At 32.3% G+C, this 20,339-nt stretch overlaps 1 protein-coding gene across 1 annotated transcript; it reads left to right on the forward strand.

The window, feature by feature from the left end:
* Nucleotides 1–5,633: 5,633 nt before the first annotated feature.
* Nucleotides 5,634–19,944, forward strand: LOC134715063 (uncharacterized protein PF3D7_1120000-like). Its single transcript, XM_063576928.1, has 11 exons — nt 5,634–5,734; nt 7,472–7,620; nt 8,484–8,717; nt 9,118–9,278; nt 9,397–9,412; nt 13,360–13,473; nt 14,165–14,246; nt 15,172–15,299; nt 17,012–17,151; nt 18,473–18,529; nt 19,647–19,944. Exons 1-11 carry the CDS (start codon nt 5,715–5,717, stop codon nt 19,779–19,781), a joined length of 1,236 nt encoding a protein of 411 aa, XP_063432998.1. The 5' UTR covers nt 5,634–5,714; the 3' UTR covers nt 19,782–19,944.
* The last annotated feature ends 395 nt before the right edge of the window (nt 19,945–20,339 follow it).

Below are 20,339 nucleotides of genomic sequence, written 5' to 3' on the forward strand. Positions count from 1 at the left end.
GGGTTAAACATGTTAGTGAGATCTCAACCTTCCCCCTATACCTCTAGCCAATGCAGAAAAGTAAACGCATAACAATACGCATATTAAAATACAGTTCAATAAAAGTCCGAGTCTGATGTCAGAAGATGTAACCAAAGAAAATAAACAAAATGACAATAATACATAAATAACATCAGACTACTATGGGGGAGGGGGAGGAGGATTTTGCAATTATTGAAAATAAATAACTCAGCAGGTCTAATCGAAAGTATGAGATGACATCAGATTCTTCACAAATTCATTTTTTTCACAAAAAAAAACAAAAAAATCGGAAAACACATCACATTTTTAAAAGTATAAATATTATTTAAATATACTTGAAATGTCTTAAAATTGGTTTCACAAATGGAGATATATTGTCTCAGGAAACCTTACCTCACTTTCATTTTAACAGGGCCGTAACTACATTGAGGGAAATGTGGTAGTTCCTCATGTAGGAAATTTCAAAACCTAACGCTTGTCTCCATATCAAATTGTGTTAACGGTGAGTGCATGCCTTGCAAGAAGCAAGTTCTATTTTCCCTCAGATGTAGCCCTCATTTTTCGGGATCAATGTTTCTTATTTATTTGTCTTTTGCTCATTGATTGCCTTTCTGTATTCTGTTATTGATGCATTCCTTTTGAAATCTAGTAATTTTGTTATAAACTTGATCATGAGTTTAAAAAGAACAGCAGCCACAGACTTAACTATGTGAATTTCCATTTTTGCTTTATCATACACATTGGTCTTTTGATGTTGTCCTTAGAAACTTAAACTGAATTTATACATTTTGCTTTGAGACCAAAATATTGTCAAAAAATGATTAAAACAAAACTTGCATTTTCAAAGTTATGAATATGTCTTCTGAACACCCAGAACAAATGATTTTGCATCATTTGTTCTAAAGCTTCCCATTGGGCCTTCAGTGACTCCAAAACCCTTAAAAAAAATAATTCCTCGATCCGCTCAGCGAAATATGTTTTCCAAGACTTTTATAAGAGGCAGTTACAACCAAACTTTAATACTATGTATGTGTGCAATACATGTATATGCACTGGGAATATCAAAGATTCATTTCTGCAGAGGATGGTGATTAATTCTGATTAAATGATACATAATGACTTGACTATACATGTATTATTCATAATAAACAAATCTTTTAAAATTGTATGATTTTGCATATCATAAATATAGTTGTAAAAATGAATAATCAATCCTTTGCTTTAATGAAAATGAAAAATATTGCTTCAATAGTGCAGAAAATTAATCATCTGTCCTCTTGGTTTACAAAAATAAATAACCGATCAAAAACAAACCCTCCTCCCCCCATGAATATTAAAGGGTCATCCCCTAATGCGATATCCGTGATCTTCTTGATTTTTCAAAAAAGTTTAACTGTAAAGAATTAAAATATTGTTTTACCTTTATTGGTCATTATTCTTGAAAAAAGATGTGATACTTGTAGACTGGCAAGTCTGATATTTTCTTCTTGTCATTGTCGAGTTGGTCAATTTTTCTTTTTTTTCGTCTGCAATTTCAGAGTTGATAATTTACAAATTTTTAATGTACGCTATTTTATAAATAACAAAATACAATAGAAATATATGAACATCGTTCACATTTATTTTATAAATTCTATTTTGCATCGTCAGGTGTTAAAAGATTAATTCGTTTAACTTGGATGTTTGGTGCTTCAGGGCAAAGGGTTAAGACAGGATCGTTAATTTCACCTGATTATTTAATTGACTTTGATCAAATAGGTGATTATATGGTTCATTCAATCTATGCCAACATTTTTAAAGTTAGGTATAAAATTAGTATCCAGAAGTAAATTTTGTAAAAAAATAAATCCATTTTTTCCGTCTTTTAAATGGACTTAGGTTTTTCCCTATTCCCTATTCGTTACCTATTCGTTACCTATTCCCTATTCGTTACCTTTTCGTTACCTATTCGTTACTTATTCCCTATTCCCTATCGTTACCTATTCGTTACTTATTCCCTATTCCTTATTCTTTACTTATTCGATTTTCAATATCCTTCCCCCTTTTTAATTGTTTATACTCTTATATCTGGTAATAGTTCTAAATTTGTTGAGGTAAAATAATCTTTTTATGACCTATTTATATGTGTTTGTGCTCAACCGATCCTTTTATTTTATGTTCGATACTCATTTGTTCCTTATTTGATTCTTATACGTGCTACCTTTTAACTGCTTTATGTCCGTATGTTTGAAGATGGATCTTGGTTCGAAGGGATGAAATCACCGTGTTAGCGCTTGTATAAAAAAGAAGATGTGGTATGATTGCCAATGAGACAACACCCCACAATAGACCAAAATGACACAGAAATTATCAAATATAGGTCACTGTACGGCCTTTAACAATGAGCATAGTCCAAACCGTGTAGTCACCTATAAAAGGCCCAGACATGACAATCTCAAACAATTTAAACAACAAAACTAACGGCCGTATTTCATATACAAAAAATAAACGGAAAACAAATATGTAACACAAAAACAAACGATAACTACTTAATTTCAGGCTCTTGTCTAGGGACAGGCACACACTAACATAATGTGGTGGGGTTAAACATGTTAGCAGGGTGGACATCGTTTCGGAGCATGCTATTACCTTGTTTAATTCGTTCCATCACTCGCTTATAATTCGCTTATAATACGTGTATCATACGTTGCACCTTTTAAAACATGATTTTCAATTGTTTTGCTGTCTCTGGTGGTAGATTTGGGTTCTTAGGGGTGATATAACTCTATTAGCGCAAATGTACCCGTTCCAGCGCTCGGATAATACTCTGTTACTTATTCGTTCCTTATTCGCTTTTAATGCGCGGGGTATACGTTGCACCTTGAAATAAATCGTTTTTTTCATTGTGTTCATGTCTCTGGTGGAAACAATGTGTTCTTAGAGATGAAATGACCCTATTAGCGCGCATGTACCCGTTCCAGCGCTCGGTTAATACCCTGTTACCTATTCCTTACCTATTCGTTACCTATTCACTTGTAATACGTTTGTTGTATGTTGAACCTTTGAGAAAAGGATTTTCAAATAACTTCATAACTCTGGTGGTAATAATGTGTTCTTATAGATGAAATACCCCTTTTAACGCGTATGTACTCGTTCCAGCGCTCGGATAATACCATGTTTCTTATTCGTTCCTTATTCGCTTTAAAATCCTCGGGGTATACGTTGCACCTTGAAATTAATCGTTTTTTAATTTTAATACCCTGTTACCTATTCGTAACCTATTCGTTACCTTTTCACTTATAATACGTTTGTTGTACGTTGCACCTTTTAGAAAAGGATTTTCAATTGTGCTCATGTCTCTAGTGGTGACAATGTGTTCTTAGAGATGAAAGGACCCTATAAGCGCGTTTGTAACCGTTTCAGCGCTCGGTTAATACCTGTTACTTATTCGTTATTTATTCGCCTATAATACGTTTGTTATAAGTTGCAACTTTTAGAAAAGGATTTTCAATTGTGTCCATGTCTCTGGTGGTAACAATGTGTTCTTAGAGATGAAATGACCCTATTAGCGCGCATGTACCCGTTCCAGCGCATGGTTAATATCCTGTTACTTATTCGTCACTTATTCGCCTATAATACGTTTATTAATTACAAGTTGCAACTTTTAGAAAAAGGATTTTCAATTGTGTCCATGTCTCTGGAGGTAACAATGTGTTCTTAGAGATGAACTGACCCTATTAGCGCGTATGTACCCGTTCCAGCGCTCGGTTTAGACCCTGTTACCTATTCCTTACCTATCCGTTACCTATTCACTTATAATACGTTTGTTGTACGTTGCACTTTTTATTTAGAAAAGGATTTTCAATTGTGTCCATGTCTCTGGTGGAAACAATGTGTTCTAAGAGATGATATAACTCTATTAGAGCGTATGTACCCGTTCCAGCGCTAGGATAATACCCTGTTACTTATTCGTTCCTTATTCGCTTTTAATGCGCGGGGTATACGTTGCACCTTGAAATAAGTCGTTTTTTAACTGTGTTCATGTCTCTGGTGGTAACAATGTGTTCTTAGAGACGAAATGACCCTATTAGCGCGCATGTACCCGTTCCAGCGCTCGGTTAATACCCTGTTACCTATTCGTTACCTATTCGTTACCTATTCACTTATAATACGTTTGTTGTACGTTGCACCTTTTAGAAAAGGATGTTCAAATAAGTTCATAACTCTGGTGGCAATAATGTGTTCTTATAGATGAAATACCCCCATTAACGCGTATGTACTAGTTCCAGTGCTCGGATAATACCCTGTTACTTATTCGTTCCTTACTCGCTTTAAATCCGCGGGGTATACGTTGCACCTTGAAATAAATCGTTTTTTAATTGTGTTCATGTCTCTGGTGGAAACAATGTGTTCTTAGAGATGAAATGACCCTATGAGCGCGCATGTACCCGTTCCAGCGCTCGGTTAATACCCTGTTACCTATTCGTAACATATTCGTTACCTATTCACTTATAATACGTTTGTTATAAGTTGCAACTTTCAGAAAACAGATTTTCAATTGTGTCCATGTCTCTGGTGGTAACAATGTGTTCTTAGAGATGAACTGACCCTATTAGCGCGTATGTACCCGTTCCAGCGCTCGGTTAATACCCTGTTACCTATTCCTTACCTATCCGTTACCTATTCACTTATAATACGTTTGTTGTACGATGCACTTTTAAGAAAAGGATTTTCAATTGTGTCCATGTCTCTGGTGGTAACAATGTGTTCTTAGAGGTGATATAACTCTATTAGCGCGTATGTACCCGTTCCAGCGCTCGGATAATACCCTGTTACTTATTTGTTCCTTATTCGACGAAATAAATCTGTGTTTGTAATGAGTTATGTACAGCGGCTTCGGAACCCATCATGACATATGGTGGGAACTTTCATTTATACAATGTATATTGGTTCTGCTTTGAAAAGATCTGAGTCTATGTACCATATAATATAAAAGGTTAACTGGTTGTAAGGACCTAGTCCTTAATTGGGATCCTTGTAAGATTTTCCAAGTCATTTGTTTTCCTTTTTGTCATATTAAAAATTGTTCTAATTTAATATGTTCGTACGGGAAACAAGGAACATTATCCTCATACAAAAAAAATAAGATACTTCTAAAGAAATGTTCCAAAACAATGGAATGTATTACAAAGGATAATCATAAGATATACTGGAATTGTCCGGAACCTCACTTCTGTGATGGGTATATGTTAATGGAATCCTTCTTCTTATACAGTACCAACATATAAGAAGTGGTAGACCACAATGTCCAATGAATGATCTTCAATTCTACCGAAAATTTGGCTGTAAAAAAAATGCTAACATTCCAATTTTCAAAAACAGTTAACAGCAAATATACATCATATCACAATAACAGATAACAAAAAAAAATAAAAGCCCAATAACAGGTAACAAAGAATACGACAATAACAGCTAACAGCAAATATATTTTCAGAATAACAGATAACAAAGAATTAAAATGCCCCATAACACCATAACAGCTAAACCCCTTGCCCCCCCCCCCCCTCATCACTAAAAACACAAATTACCGGAATTCAAACATATGTCCTCCGAACTTGTTTTAAAAAGTAAACCTTTGATAGAATTTCCGGTAGAAAAATCTGGTCAGAAAAAAACACTTTCAGAACAATTTTTGATAATTTTGCATCGTTTACATGGAAAAACATTTCACAAGGTATATTTTTTATTTTATAAACGAGTTTTAACCATACCTAACTCTTTCCCGCTTAGCATCCTTCTATTTTTATTGAAAGTTTGATGGATATTTTATTATTTATTTGTCAAAATTAGTGCGTTCAAATTTTTTTTGGTAGGGGTGAGCAGCTTAGACATCAAGTACCCCACCCTTTTCATATATTTTGTTTATCAAAAATATATACCTTGTCATATATTAATTAACAAAAAACAAACCTATTGATATATTTGGATATTTGTCATCTTCTGGTATATTAGTATATATAATTTGTTTTGGGTCCCGCTTACATGTACATTTATCTTCATGTTCTTGTTTAGAAGCAAAGAAGTTGCAATAATCACAATTAATTCAATAAATTCGTCAAATCTTAAACACTCCTCTTTTTGTCCCTAATATATCTTTTGTTAAAAAGAAATTTTAATTTCAACAGACAATAAAAGATGTTTGGTCTGATAAGTGTAGAGAGAAACACTTTCACTGAGTTTTATATTAATGAAAAACTGATCAAAAGTTACATTTCCATTCCCTCTTAAAGCTGACAATATGGAATGTCTTTAAATAATTGTTATCATGTTTCATGTAAACAAACCTTTCAATGTTGATTAGGTGCAAATGTCGAAATGATGAGATTTATAGCATCTATAACTAGCATCAGTGGAAATACCACATTTGAATAAATAGACTTTAATTGGTTTGACAAATAGCTGATGTATTTATAGTCCAAATAATTATGACGTCTTGAAAGGCTATTATATTTTTTTCTTTGACGCCTTACGTTGATGTAAGGCGTCAAAGAAAAAAAATATAATAGCCTTTCAAGACGTCATAATTATTTGGACTAATGCATTTACGACTGTGGTTTAACCGCATCACAAAAAATTAAGGACATCTGATTAGTTTCAGACACTTATGATATAATCAAGCAAGTGAAAATATCAACCTATTGACATATTTAATCTGAAATTCTCACCCTTTTCATATATCATAGAGCATGAAAAATTGACCTATTCCAGCGGCTCATCCCTACCACTCATTACATAGTAAGTGGTCCCCCCCCAAGGCTGAAAGTGGCATTAAACATCAATCAATCATTTCTATCTCAATTAACAGGTCAGGAATAACCACCAATCATTGCCAATTGGTGGATTATATCTCAATTGACATATAATCCACCAATTGAGGTATATTGGTATAGACCAATTGATGTTAATGCAAGTTTTATGCAATTTTAAAAAAATGCTAGTGTGAGATAGGAGCATGATTTTGCAACTTGCAACCTATTTTATGACCATTATTAAGACGAAATAAAGTTTAACTGTTATTGGTTTTTTTTATTTGTTAAGGTTCTTTTTAAGGAATTAAAAATATGGCTGTTTAACACCACAAAATCTATTCTGATTGCAGACAAACTGATGCATCTAGGAAAGTTTTAAGGCATGGCAGGACCTAGATATATAGAAGTTATTCATGTTACAAATGTATATGTACTGTGTTTCAGAAAATTAAAAAAATAAATTACATATAATGCATTTTAAATTTAATTATTTAGTTCCTGTCTTGCCTGAAAACTATTCCAGGTGCACAAGTATGTCTGTACTCAGGTGTGAATACGGTCATTTTAGCCAAAAAGTTATGATGAAGTCATTAGCACAATTTGTTTTTTTTTCTTTCACTGAAATCTGGATAGTATAAAGAGTTTAGTTTTCTTCTTTGTAGCCCTCCAAAGTTAAGAAGAGAGATACAGATTAGTCCTATAGTAAAGTATGTTGAGCCACAGATTAGAATACAAAACACAAACAGACCACAATTTGTTCCTATTGTTAGTCCTAGACAAATCCCAGTGGTCAGTCCTACACCTCAACACAGTAGGTATTTCAGCTATTCCATTGGTTTTATTTATAATTTATTCTGAATTGATACATGTATTTATAGGAATTATTGTTTATATAGGGCCAGCATTGATTTTATAATGATCTTATATACTTCAAATTCTAAGATTAGGCATAATATTTATTTTTATTAATATGCCCCATTTATGGGCATTATGTTTTCTAGATGTCTGTCTGTTCATCCCGCATCAGGTTAAAGTTTTTGGTCGGGGTAGTTTTTGATGAAGTTGGAAGTCCAATTAACTTGAAACTTAGTAAACATATTCCCTATGATATGATCATTCTAATTTTAATGCCAAATTAGAGATTTCATCTCATTTTCACAGTTCACTGAACATAGAAAATGATAGTGTGGATGGGCATCCATGTTCTTGGGACACATTCTGCGTATTTTTAATTGAATTGTTATTTTCATATTAACTATACCTGTATATTTTATAAAATCCAGGTAGCATGGACTTTTGCACAATCTATAAAATTTGTATCCATTATCATGATACATGTGATATGGCATAAGCAATTGTATAAATAGAAACATGTTTATGGAACTAGTATTTTGGAGTTTTGAAATTTATTGTTTTATTTTAATATGGCAGGTTACCGTCTTTACCATATGCCTTAAGCCATAACAAGTTTAATACAAGATTAAGGGAAATTAAGTACATTCTATTTTTTGTTTGTTTATCAGATTAAACAAAGTTAATTTTTAGCTGGATACATGTTTTTAAATATATTTTTAAATGTTTGTGTTTGTGTGTAATGATTCTTTTGCATAACATGAAAAATTCAAGACCTCTAGAAAATCACAATTAAATTGACTTTTTCACATCTTATTTCAGTGCACAACAAAACACATTCTAAGGTGACACTACAGTCTTCCATGAATGAATCTGAAGAAACAGTTTGTAGCCCTTCAGATGCACATAATGAACATTTTACAAGGCAGATACAAGACATGGGCAGCATTGTCAAGCCTAATAATGAATGCTTCCAAATACATATCCCTGTGTTAAATTCTGACAGTTCTACTCATACAGAAACATTTGTGAAAACAGAATTTTTACCCACTTGTGGTAAGCAAAATATAATTGATAAGCTTTTTATTGGTTATTTCACTATTTGCCATTAGTACACTGTACATAGGTATATTGGTGCTGTAATTTCATTGTTTGTACAAACCCAATTAGTCTATCTATTTTGCATAGAAATTAAAGCTCAAGATTTTAAGTCCATGGGTCAAAAAAAAAAGTATGTGTGTTAACTGTACCCCTTCCTACCCTAATTTTTTATCCCCTACCCTAAAGTTTTTAGGCCATTTTTGAGTAAGCACTGTTAAAGTCACAATGTTGCTCCCATAGCCCTAATATATATTTAAAAAAAAATCTCTACCCACCCACCCTACTTTCTTCAGCATGTGACAGTAAACACACATACTTTTTTGTTTGGCCTAATGAAAATGAAATCTGATTTCAGATTACAGTAAAAGTACAAGTGTTGATTTAGAAGGTGAAATGGTGGATAGTGCAATAGATAGCGTGATGGGTCTTCCACAGGCCTTCAATGAAGTGGTTGAAATGCAAAAAGGCCAAAGCTGTGAAATACAGAAGCAAAAATTGTTACTGAAGACTTTGCAGGTAAAAAGCCTTGTAGACAATATTTAAACATTTTAAATCAATTTAGTTTTTTTTTTTTTTTTTTTTTTTTTTAGATTAAACCATACAGCAATATCTTTTGTTTTGTTTTTATTTTCAGGGAAAATTTAAAGAAGGTATACAGAAATGTTTCTTGTTCACAATGTTTCTTGTTGTTTATACATTTACCATGAAAACAATAGTTCAGCACACAATTTCATCTTTTTCAATAAAAAAATAAATAATATTTTATATTAAAAATTTTTTTAATGGTAAGAAAATACAGTTATTGCCTGTAAAATTAAAATCAATATTTCAATACATTGTCAACAGGGGGTCTCATTGGGGGATCTGATCCTGGATCCTGCTTATTGTTTTGTCAGATTCCTGTATCCCACTTACACTGTGTATGTAAGCAATTCTCATTTTTAGCTCACCTGGCCCGAAGGGCCAAGTGAGCTTTTCTCATCACTTGGCGTCCGGCGTCCGTCGTCGTCCGTCGTCGTCCGTCGTCCTGCGTCCGTCGTCGTTAACTTTTACAAAAATCTTCTCCTCTGAAACTGCTGGGCCAAATTAATCCAAACTTGGCCATAATCATCATTGGGGTATCTAGTTTAAAAATTGTGTCCGGTGACCCCGCCAACCAACCAAGATGGCTGCCACGGCTAAAAATAGAACATAGGGGTAAAATGCAGTTTTTGGCTTATAACTCAAAAACCAAAGCATTTAGAGCAAATCTGACGTGGGGTAAAAATGTTCATCAGGTCAAGATCTAACGGCCCTGAAATTTTCAGATGAATCGGACAACCTGTTGTTGGGTTGCTGCCCCTGAATTGGTAATTTTAGGGAAATTTTGCTGTTTTTTGTTATTATCTTGAATATTATTATAGATAGAGATAAACTGTAAACAGCAATAATGTTCAGCAAAGTAAAATCTACAAATAAGTCAACATAACCAAAATGGTCAGTTGACCACTTTAGGAGTTATTGTCCTTTATAGTCAATTTTTAACCATTTTTCGTAAATCTTGGTAATCTTTTACAAAAATCTTCTCCTCTGAAACTACCAGGCCAAATTTAAACAAACTTGGCCACAATCATCATTGGGGTATCTAGTTTAAAAATTGTGTGGCGTGACCCGGCCAACTAACAAAGATGGCCGCCATGGCTAAAAATAGAACATAGGGGTAAAATGCAGTTTTTTGCGTATAACTCAAAAACCAAAGCATTTAGAGCAAATCTAACAGGGAGTAAAATTGTTAATCAGGTCAAGATCTATTTGCCATGAAATTTTCAGATGGATTGGACAAACTGCTGTTAGGTTGCTGCCCCTGAATTAGTCATTTTAAGGAAATTTTGCCGTTTTTTGTTATTATCTTGAATATTATTATAGATAGAGATAAACTGTAAAGGGAAACAATGTACAGCAAAGTAACACCTAAAAATAAGTCAACATGACCTAAATGGTCAATTGACCCCATAAGGAGTTATTGCCCTTTATAGTCAATTTTTAACAATTTTCATAAAATTTGTAAATTTTAACTAACATTTTCCACTGAAGCTCTTAGGCCAAGTTCAATATAGATAGAATGATTGTAAGCAGCAATAATGTTCAGTAAAGTAAGATATACAAACACATCACCATCACCAAAACACAATTTTGTCATGAATTCAAATGTGTCCTTTGTTTAATATTCACATAGACCAAGGTGAGCGACACAGGCTCTTTGGAGCCTCTAGTTTCTAATTTCTAGCGGCCCGCTAGACTTCATTTCCTGTTTTCATGGCACCATAGTTTGACTTTCACGTGTCACGCTTACAAAAAATCGGGAATCCCGTGTCATGCTTTGACCCCATTGAGACCCACTAAACAAAGTTGCATCAAAACAGAAATGGAAGCATAGAAAAAAATGTATTTTTCTTGCATTTACTTCTTTATCTACAATAAAAATCTATGTTGTTTAAAAAAATAACTAATCCAAAAATTAATACATAAAAAATATTCAACTCTGGACCGAACAACACTGACAATTCACTCATGCACTATGCACACTTATAAATTATTTGTTCTCTGATCACTTATTGAAAAATTTTCCACATTCAAGTTGTTGGATATAAAAATTAGAACCTATTGTATGATTGCCAAGAAGACAATAATTCATCAGACCTACTGACATAGAATATTAGCAACTATATAAAGTCATTGTACTGCCTTCAACATTAAGCAAAACCTATACTACGTAGTAAAGACCTCAAAATGACAAATGTGAAATAATTCAAACAAGAATTACAAACTGCCTGATTTATGTACAGAACAATAAACAATTATAAACAAATATGTTATACACCAACAAATCACAATAACTAATTAGTCACAGGCTTAGGACTTGGGACAGACACATAAAGAATGTGTGTAAAGTGTTATTGTGGGCATGCACCCCCCCTCCCCCCACACCCTTAGTTGTTCTATAATGCGATACCTCTTGTTTGAATATGACTTATTAAATTTGTAATATTTATGACAAATGATTATTATGTGAATGTTTATATATACACCTCGACAAAAATTAAGCAACACCTAAATGTTTTTACTTCTATTTTTTGTTTTAAAATTAAATTTGATACTGCTTTGTTTCCAAATATTTTGTTAATCTATTGTTAATTGAAAAGAACGAATTCAAGTATAAATTCTATTCCTAGGTACCGTACAAAACAGATTTTCTAAAGCTACATCCATTATGTATATCTATATGTTATCTTACAAAAACACAAATTCAGTTCATTATATCAATATATATATATATCAATTAGTTATGAATTCAGTAAAAGACGATTCTGGAAAATTATCAGGTGTTGCTTTATTTTTGGAGAGGTGTATAGATTATTTACTGTTTAAATTTGTTTGTTTGTTATGTTTCATTTTTCATTTTTATGCCCCTCCTATGATAGTAGAGGGGCATTATGATATCTGGTCTGTACTTTCATTAGTCCGTCTGTCTGTTCCCTCATCCGTCCGTTCGTCCCTTTTCAGGTTAAAGTTTTGGTCACGGTAGTTTTTGATGAAGTTGAAGTCCAATCAACTTGAAACTTAGTACACATGTCCCTTATGATATGATCACTCTAATTTTAAATGCCAAATAAGAGTTTTGACCCCAATTTCAAGGTCCACTGAACTTGAATATGATAGTGCGAGTGGGACATCCGTGTACTGGGGACACATTTTGCATATTTTTAAACGAATTGTTATTTTCATATCAACTGTACCTGTATATTTTATAAAATCCAGGTAGCATGGACTCTTGCATAATCTATAAAATTTGTATCCATTATCATGATAAGATAAAAGATAGAATAAGAGTTTTGACCCCAATTTCACGGTCCACTGAACATAGAAAATGATGTTGCGAGTGGGCATCCGTGTACTGGGGACTGATTTTTGTTAGATAATAACATTGATATGGGTAAAGAATTTAAGTTCAGAAATGGAAAAAACTAATTTATATTTAAACTGAAATGGTTATAGTCAAACTAGCTTCAAAGTCTATATATATTATAGTACAATGTACTCTGATGCACGTTTACACATTTTTAAATTCACATAAAATAATGTATTTTATATCAAAGAAAGAAATATTTTTTGAAGTTGACATGTTTATTAGGACTGCAACCATTAATATTTCAACTTGATATAACCTTTCAACAATAAATTTCAATATATTTCAAATTTATAAAGATCTCTATTTTTGTATAGCCTGAACTTCGTACAGGCAAGATCTTGATGTGCAATTGGTTTACTGATGTAAAAGTACTGTAATATCTTTATATCTATGGAGTAGGCCGGTTACTTTCAATCATGCACAATTGTCTTTGAAAGTTATGTATAGTTCTCTTTTTCAATTCATATTTCAACATTTGCATAACTTCATCAAAATTATATACAGAAATGTCTCTGTGTGTTATTTTTTTGGTTTAATTTTGATAAAAATGTATGTTAACATCTTTCTGTTATTGATTTGTAAATATATTTTGAATGACTACATAGAAAGTTTTAGTAGTTGGTCTCACCATTATATAACTGTATATAGTTACAGAGAAGAAAGAGGAGGTAACCCAGGAACTCACTGGTGTGGCACATAAGATTTATGTTATAGAAGAGCAAAAGAGAACTTGTACCAAGAAATGTAAAGAATTTGATAGTGGTTTGTATTGTATATAGCAAATAAGACATAATTATGAAGTAATATTCCCTGTCAAACAGAACTTGTTATCATTAAATTTCTTCTCATACAGAAAAATAAAGAATAGAGATATGGTTTGATTGCCAATGTAACCCAACTATCCACTAGAGTGCAAATGTCAAAAATAAATTCCATGTATTGCAAATTTTTGGAAAATGATAATGTTCTAGATATAGATATAATTAGAAGATGTGGTATGAGTGCCAATGGGACAACTCTCCATCCAACAGCTGCCATCCAAGTCACAATTTATAAAAGTTAACCATTATAGGTCAAAGTACGTTCTTCAACAAGGAGCCTTGGCTCACTTAGAACAGCAAGCTATAAAGGGTCCCCAAAATTACTAGTGTAAAACCATTCAAACAGGAAAAATCAAAGGTCTAATCTATATAGAAAAATGAGAAATGAGAAACACTTATGAACCACATCAACAAAAGACAACTTCTGAATATCATATTCCTGACATAAAAATGTTGATGTCTTGCTCTCAAAATTGTTTCCCCCTAAAATAAAGGAGTTTGCACTTATAATACTGATGAAGTTTGACACAATTTGTAGGGTACAATGTAACTGCTTTTATATTGCATTTAAACAATTATATCTTTTTACTCATTATTACCATAAAGATGTGTTTAGATTTATATTTTTACAGAAATTAAACAGTTAGTAATAGAATCTGAAAAAGAAAGAAATTGTATTAAAGATTTAAAAGGAGATATAGAAGAAAATAATAGGTAAAAACATTGAGGGTGTAGTATTTTTGTATGTTACGAAAATAATTGCTCTTAGTACATGTAGTATATAAAGAAGAAATGGAGAAAGAAACAGATTATGGACAATAAGTTGAACACAATACACAAACAGCATGACATGGAAATATCTTATAGCTTATCATATACTGTGGATTCATTATAATTCGTTAGATACCAATTTTCGTGGATAGTGGTGATTCACGAATTCCAATTTTCTATAGGCTTTGTATGCAGAGATTGTCAAACCACGAAATGACATATCCATGAAAAAGCACCTTTTCCTATCCTTTTCAAAGATGTAATAGGAAACACACATATTTAATTTTTTTTGTCTTAGTTTTCAGAAAAGACTACTTTTAGAAACAAAGAATTGTGCAGCATATTCAAACATTTTGCTGTTATCACAATCACAAAATCATGTTCAGCAGATTTAAAATTTGTAGAAAAAGCACTTGGTTTACAAAATATAACTTATGTTGTCATAAATTTCATACTATAAAAAAGTTGTTGTAGTAACAATGCATGAAAAAGCATAGCAGCCAGTATATGAAGTTATTGTTGATATTTGATATATATATGATATTTAACCATAGTAACTACCATACCATTCTGTATCACAGATTTAATTATACCCTTGCTTTAAAAAATAATACATTACAATGATTTCTAGAATTTGGTTTCAGGGTTTATATAAGTCACACAGCTATACCGTGTGATGCATTTTCAGTTTCAACATTTAACAACTTCCTGTTTACTGTCAAGTATTTTGGCGGGGCTATCATCAGTGATCAGTAGCTCACAGTTTCACTTGTTATAGAATGCTATATGAATATTTTATTAATATCAATGTGCTTTCTTCTACTACTATGACATTAAACTGCAAGGAGGATAAAAATTTAATTTACAGACAATATACCAAGTACAAAGAAAGGATAAAAAGACATAAACAAGTGGTTGCAGAGTTTGAAGATAACCTTGAGGTACACAAAGAACTCAGGCAAATCAAAGAAGAAATTAAGGAACTACAAACTGAATGTAAGTGGAAATTATAATTGGGTATATATTGAAGTATCTTAATATGCTTGAATATTTCAACTTGACTATCATGTGTAAAATATGATACACTTGTTTAGTAAACAGGAAGTTCAAACAGTTAATCAAAAGACTGTAAAAAAAAGATGATGTGGTATGATTGCTAATATATATATATTGTCGAGCCTGCAACTTTTGTCGCAGAAAGCTCAACATAGGGATAGTGATCCGGCGGTGGCGTTAGCTAACTTCTTAAAAGCTTTATATTTTAGAAGGTGGAAGACCTTAATGCTTCATACTTTGTATATAGATGCCTCATGTCACAAAGTTTCCGTCAGTCACATGTCCAATGTCCTCGACCTCATTTTCATGGTTTAGTGACCACTTGAAAACAAAGTTCAGATTTTTTGTAATGTTGAATTCTCTCTTATTATAAGTAATATGATAACTATATTGGGTATGTGCATACCTTGCAAGGTCCTCATGCCTGTCGGACAGTTTTCACTTGACCTCAACCTCATTTCATGGATCAGTGAACAAGGTTAAGTTTTGGTGGTCAAGTCCATATCTCAGATACTATAAGCAATAGGGCTAGAATATTTGGTGTATGAAAGGACTGTAAGGTGTACATGTCCAACTGGCAGGTGTCATCTGACCTTGACCTCATTTTCATGGTTCAGTGGTTATAGTTAAGTTTTTTTGTTTTTGTCTGTTTATCTCATACTTTATGCATTAGGTCTACTATATTTGTTGTATTGAATGATTGTAAGGTGTAAATGTCTAGCTGGTATGTGTCATCTGACCTTGACCTCATTTTCATGGTTCAGTGGTCAAAGTTCAGGTTTTGAGTTTTTGTCTTTTTATCTAATACTATATGCATTAAGTCAACTATATTTGGTGTATGGAAATATTTTATGATCTATATGTCAGTCGTGCAGGTCTTATTTGACCTTGACCTCATTTTCACGGTTCATTGCTCATTGTTAAGTTTTGGTGTTTTAGTGTATTTTTCTTATACTATAAGTAATAGGTCAACTATATTTGTTGTATGGAAGCATTGTTAGCTGTACATGTCTACCTTGCATAGTTCATCTGACCTTGACCTCATTTTCATGGTACATTGGTCTTTGTTTAGTTATCTCTTAGTTATCTTGGTTGTAATAAAGCTTTGTACTTAGGACTATCAACATAATATCAATGGTTAGTAAAGAAGGCGAGACATTTCAGTGTGTGCTCTCTTGTATATATAAATAATATATAAAGTTTTATGTCCTCTATCATATAGATTTGGGGAAAAAATATTAAACACACCTTTTTATGATGTTTTTTTGGTTTTTTTTTACAGTTTTCGAACTTTAATTTATTGCATATCTTAAATTTTTTTTTTCTTAAATCAAATGAAACGGACAAAATAAATTCAAAATGGGGGCATATGTCAATGAGACAGCTACCCAATAGACAATTAATCAAAGACTGTAAAAATAAGATGTGTTATGATTGCAAATGAGACAACTTAAACCAGAGACCAAATGGAGAAATTTGGTACAAGATATCATGACAAGATTTCCATTTCTTATCAATGTTTTCCTGAATTAGATTTCTAAAAGATAGGTAATATTATTAATTTGTTTTCTACCTTTACAAGAAAAAATGTTTATCATGAAATGATTGAGTTGCCTTCAAATGAACTTACAAAATATTTATAATTTATCTAGGTGAAAAAAGGGAGAAGAACCGATGTGATACAGAGAGGTTATTATCTGGTCAAGACGAAAACAAAATAAAAGAACACATTGTAACAGTTCAGAATGATGTAGAACAGTTGAAGTATATACTCCTGGAAACAAAAGAACGGGTAAGAATATACTGTTTATTCAGAAATCATGGGGTTTTTTTATTGTAAAAAATGGGACAAGGTTATAATCCCAATAATTTGAACACTCATTTTCAAATAATTTTGTACATCAATTTGACAGGATATTTCTCAATATCACAAAAAATAGAAATAGCATTTTATTCTATATTGACAAAATTGCAATAATAAATGCATCTTATTAACAGTAGACAATTAGTAGCCAACAATTTTAATACTTGATGTGATGCCAGCCAATCAGCAGTCTTGGCCTAGGTATTATTATTAAATTCTCACTAGAATGGTTGACAAAAAGAAGTAAAATTTCACAGAAAAGAATAAAAAGAAGGAAATGCAATAGTCTTTATATATATACAGCTGGTCTTAACATTAACCAAACAATGTTAGATCTGTAAATTTGCTTTCACAAATTTTTTGTTCTTCCCTTGCCGGGATTCGGAACCCATGTTTCTGAGATATTGTTACACTAAATTGCCTGCACTGTAGCCGTCCCGCTAGACCACAAGACCACCTGGGCTTCACTATTTTAAAGCTTTCGGTGGCCATGTGTTACCTTTCCTGGTCAGTTTTAATCTAGTTACGTAATACAGTACATGATATATAAGGCATGGAGATGTTATTGTTACAGATCAGCTCAATTATCTATAGTAAAGGATCCTACAAATTAATGCAAGATACAGTCACAGAAAATAATTATATATATTTATAAGTACGTCTGAGTCAGTGACAACTCTACAACAGATTTATCCATCGGATCACCAGCAATATTAATTTCTTTCTTTCTGAAAGGTCGATGAAATAATTTCCAATACATATACTAATAGGATCAATGAAAAGTCTTAAGAGTATACAGAGTTCTTTATGTAGAATAATGCACATTTGTGATAAACTCAAAAGTTATTTTCACTTTTTTGCTACACAGACAGCCAAATATTTGTTGGGCCTAAATTAATATATTGTTTGTTTCCCCAATCCTGTCCCTGCCAAGCCAGGTTCAGGTAGGTAGGTAGGGAAATAATTTTCTTTTTTTCCCGAAAAAGGTGGAACAATATCAGTTGATCCAGCAAGCCTGAAAATCAGAAACTAATAAAGTTATATTTGACTTAGTTTTGACAATAACATTTTTTGAGTCTGCCCATTTTTGCAGGTTCGGTCGGGATTGGGGGTACAAACAAAATGTTATGCTAGGCCCTGGTAGGAGAACTTGAATGAATGTATATAAACATCCATTTGCAAACATTTTTGTGTTAAACTGTCAATATTTTAATTTGTATTGATGCTGCACTTTATATTTCATATCAAGATTCAAAAAGAGAAAGAAAAGCAAAGTCAAGCACAGGTTTCCTTAAATGTTCTTCATGTAAGTATTCTGCCAACAAAAAGTGTGATACTAATATCATTATAATTCATTCAAATTTGTTTTGTTCTGATTATGAATAAAAAGAAATGCGAGGACACTAAGATTGTAACTCAGCAACACAATAAAACCAGAAAAATATATAAAGGTCAACAAAGTGTTTGTTCAAAAATAATTGTCAATGCCATATATCAATCCAAGTCCTAAGTCAAGATAATTTGTAAGTTTTGAAAACAACTACCAAAATTTTTACCCAATTCTTGATTAGGACAAATAATACTTACATACCAACAAACTATTACCAACAAGGTCCTTAATCTGGTAAAGACATACTGTGGATTCATTATTATATGTTGGATACAAATTTTCATTGGTTTCGTGGATACAGGTAAACCATGAATTTAAAGTTCAACAAAATAAAAATTTCTATAAAGTTGTGTTCAGACTACAAAATCACATATTCACGAAAATGCAAGGTTTCTGCAATCCATGAAAATTAGCACTCACGAAAATAAATGAATCCACAGTATTACAGGTGACAGGCTGAAAGTCTTGGAGTAGATACTGCTGCTGGAAGAATTTAGTTCCCATTGGGGCCCACATGTCCATACTTCAACTCTAATGTTACATACATTTCTTAGATTTCACATTAATATATATTTTTACCAAGAAACTAATGTTCCAACTTTCTCAGTCAAAGTTGATTGTAGATTTTGGTGATTTAGTTAATGAAATATTAAAGGAGGGAAGAAAGATACCAAAGGGACAGTCAAACTCATAAATCTAAAACAAACTGACAATGCCATGGCTAAAAATGAAAAAGACAAAAAGACAAACAATAGTACACATGACACAACATAGAAAACTAAAGAATAAACAACACCAACCCCACGAAAAATTAGGGATGATCTCAGGTGCTGCAGAAGGGTAAACAGATCCTGCTCCACATGTGGCAACCGTCTCGTTATTTATGAGATAACAAATCCGGTAAAGGGTGCTATAAACAGTTACAAAAGTTTGTATGAAAAACTATGGGTTATTTCACAAATAAATAAATATTGAATTGAACTGCTATTCTGTATCATTTGCTTAAATACATATTCTAATGTTTTTTTTGTAGAAAAAGAACCAAGCGCAGTTGACAAGACTTAAGAAACAAGTAAAGGCTGCACAACAAAGTAGTCGACAGTGGCATGATCAGATCTCTCTTCTTCAGAAAACTATAGCTGAGTTAAACAATAGACTGGGACAGTAGTCACATGTGTTATCTAATTATTGTGAAATAAAACAAAGATCAAATAAAAACATCTGCTAAAACCATCCTTGGTTGAAAACACAAATTTGATAGTTTGACTTTTTCGTTATGATTAGAATCACAATTTTAAAGTGATAAAGCAGCATTTTTAAAATTACTTTTTGATTCGAATATCACATGTTTTTATATGACTTAATATAAAACTTTTTGTCAGTTGTGTTTATAGAAATAAATGATGGAAAAAAATGAGTTTTTTTAAATTTTGCATTTCTTTAAATACATTTCTTCACTAGTTAAAATGAAAATGTGAACTAGTTTTCAGTAAGTGTGGTTACTGTTAGATCATTAATTTGTCTCTCTTGCCTATTTTATATACTTGTGTGTCTCATACAGATCTGATGAATCAATGTATATAAACTTACTTTCACATTTTGATTTCATGTTGTGTAGGCACACAACTGACCAAGGTTAGCAAAGGGTTGAGCACTCATGAATATGTTAATGATGCTGTCCCAACCCAGGAGCCTGAATCTAGTGGTGGTCTTCCAAAATTGTTTT

Source organism: Mytilus trossulus, chromosome 4, assembly GCF_036588685.1.
Source record: "Mytilus trossulus isolate FHL-02 chromosome 4, PNRI_Mtr1.1.1.hap1, whole genome shotgun sequence".
Classification (NCBI taxonomy): Eukaryota; Metazoa; Mollusca; class Bivalvia; order Mytilida; family Mytilidae; genus Mytilus; species Mytilus trossulus.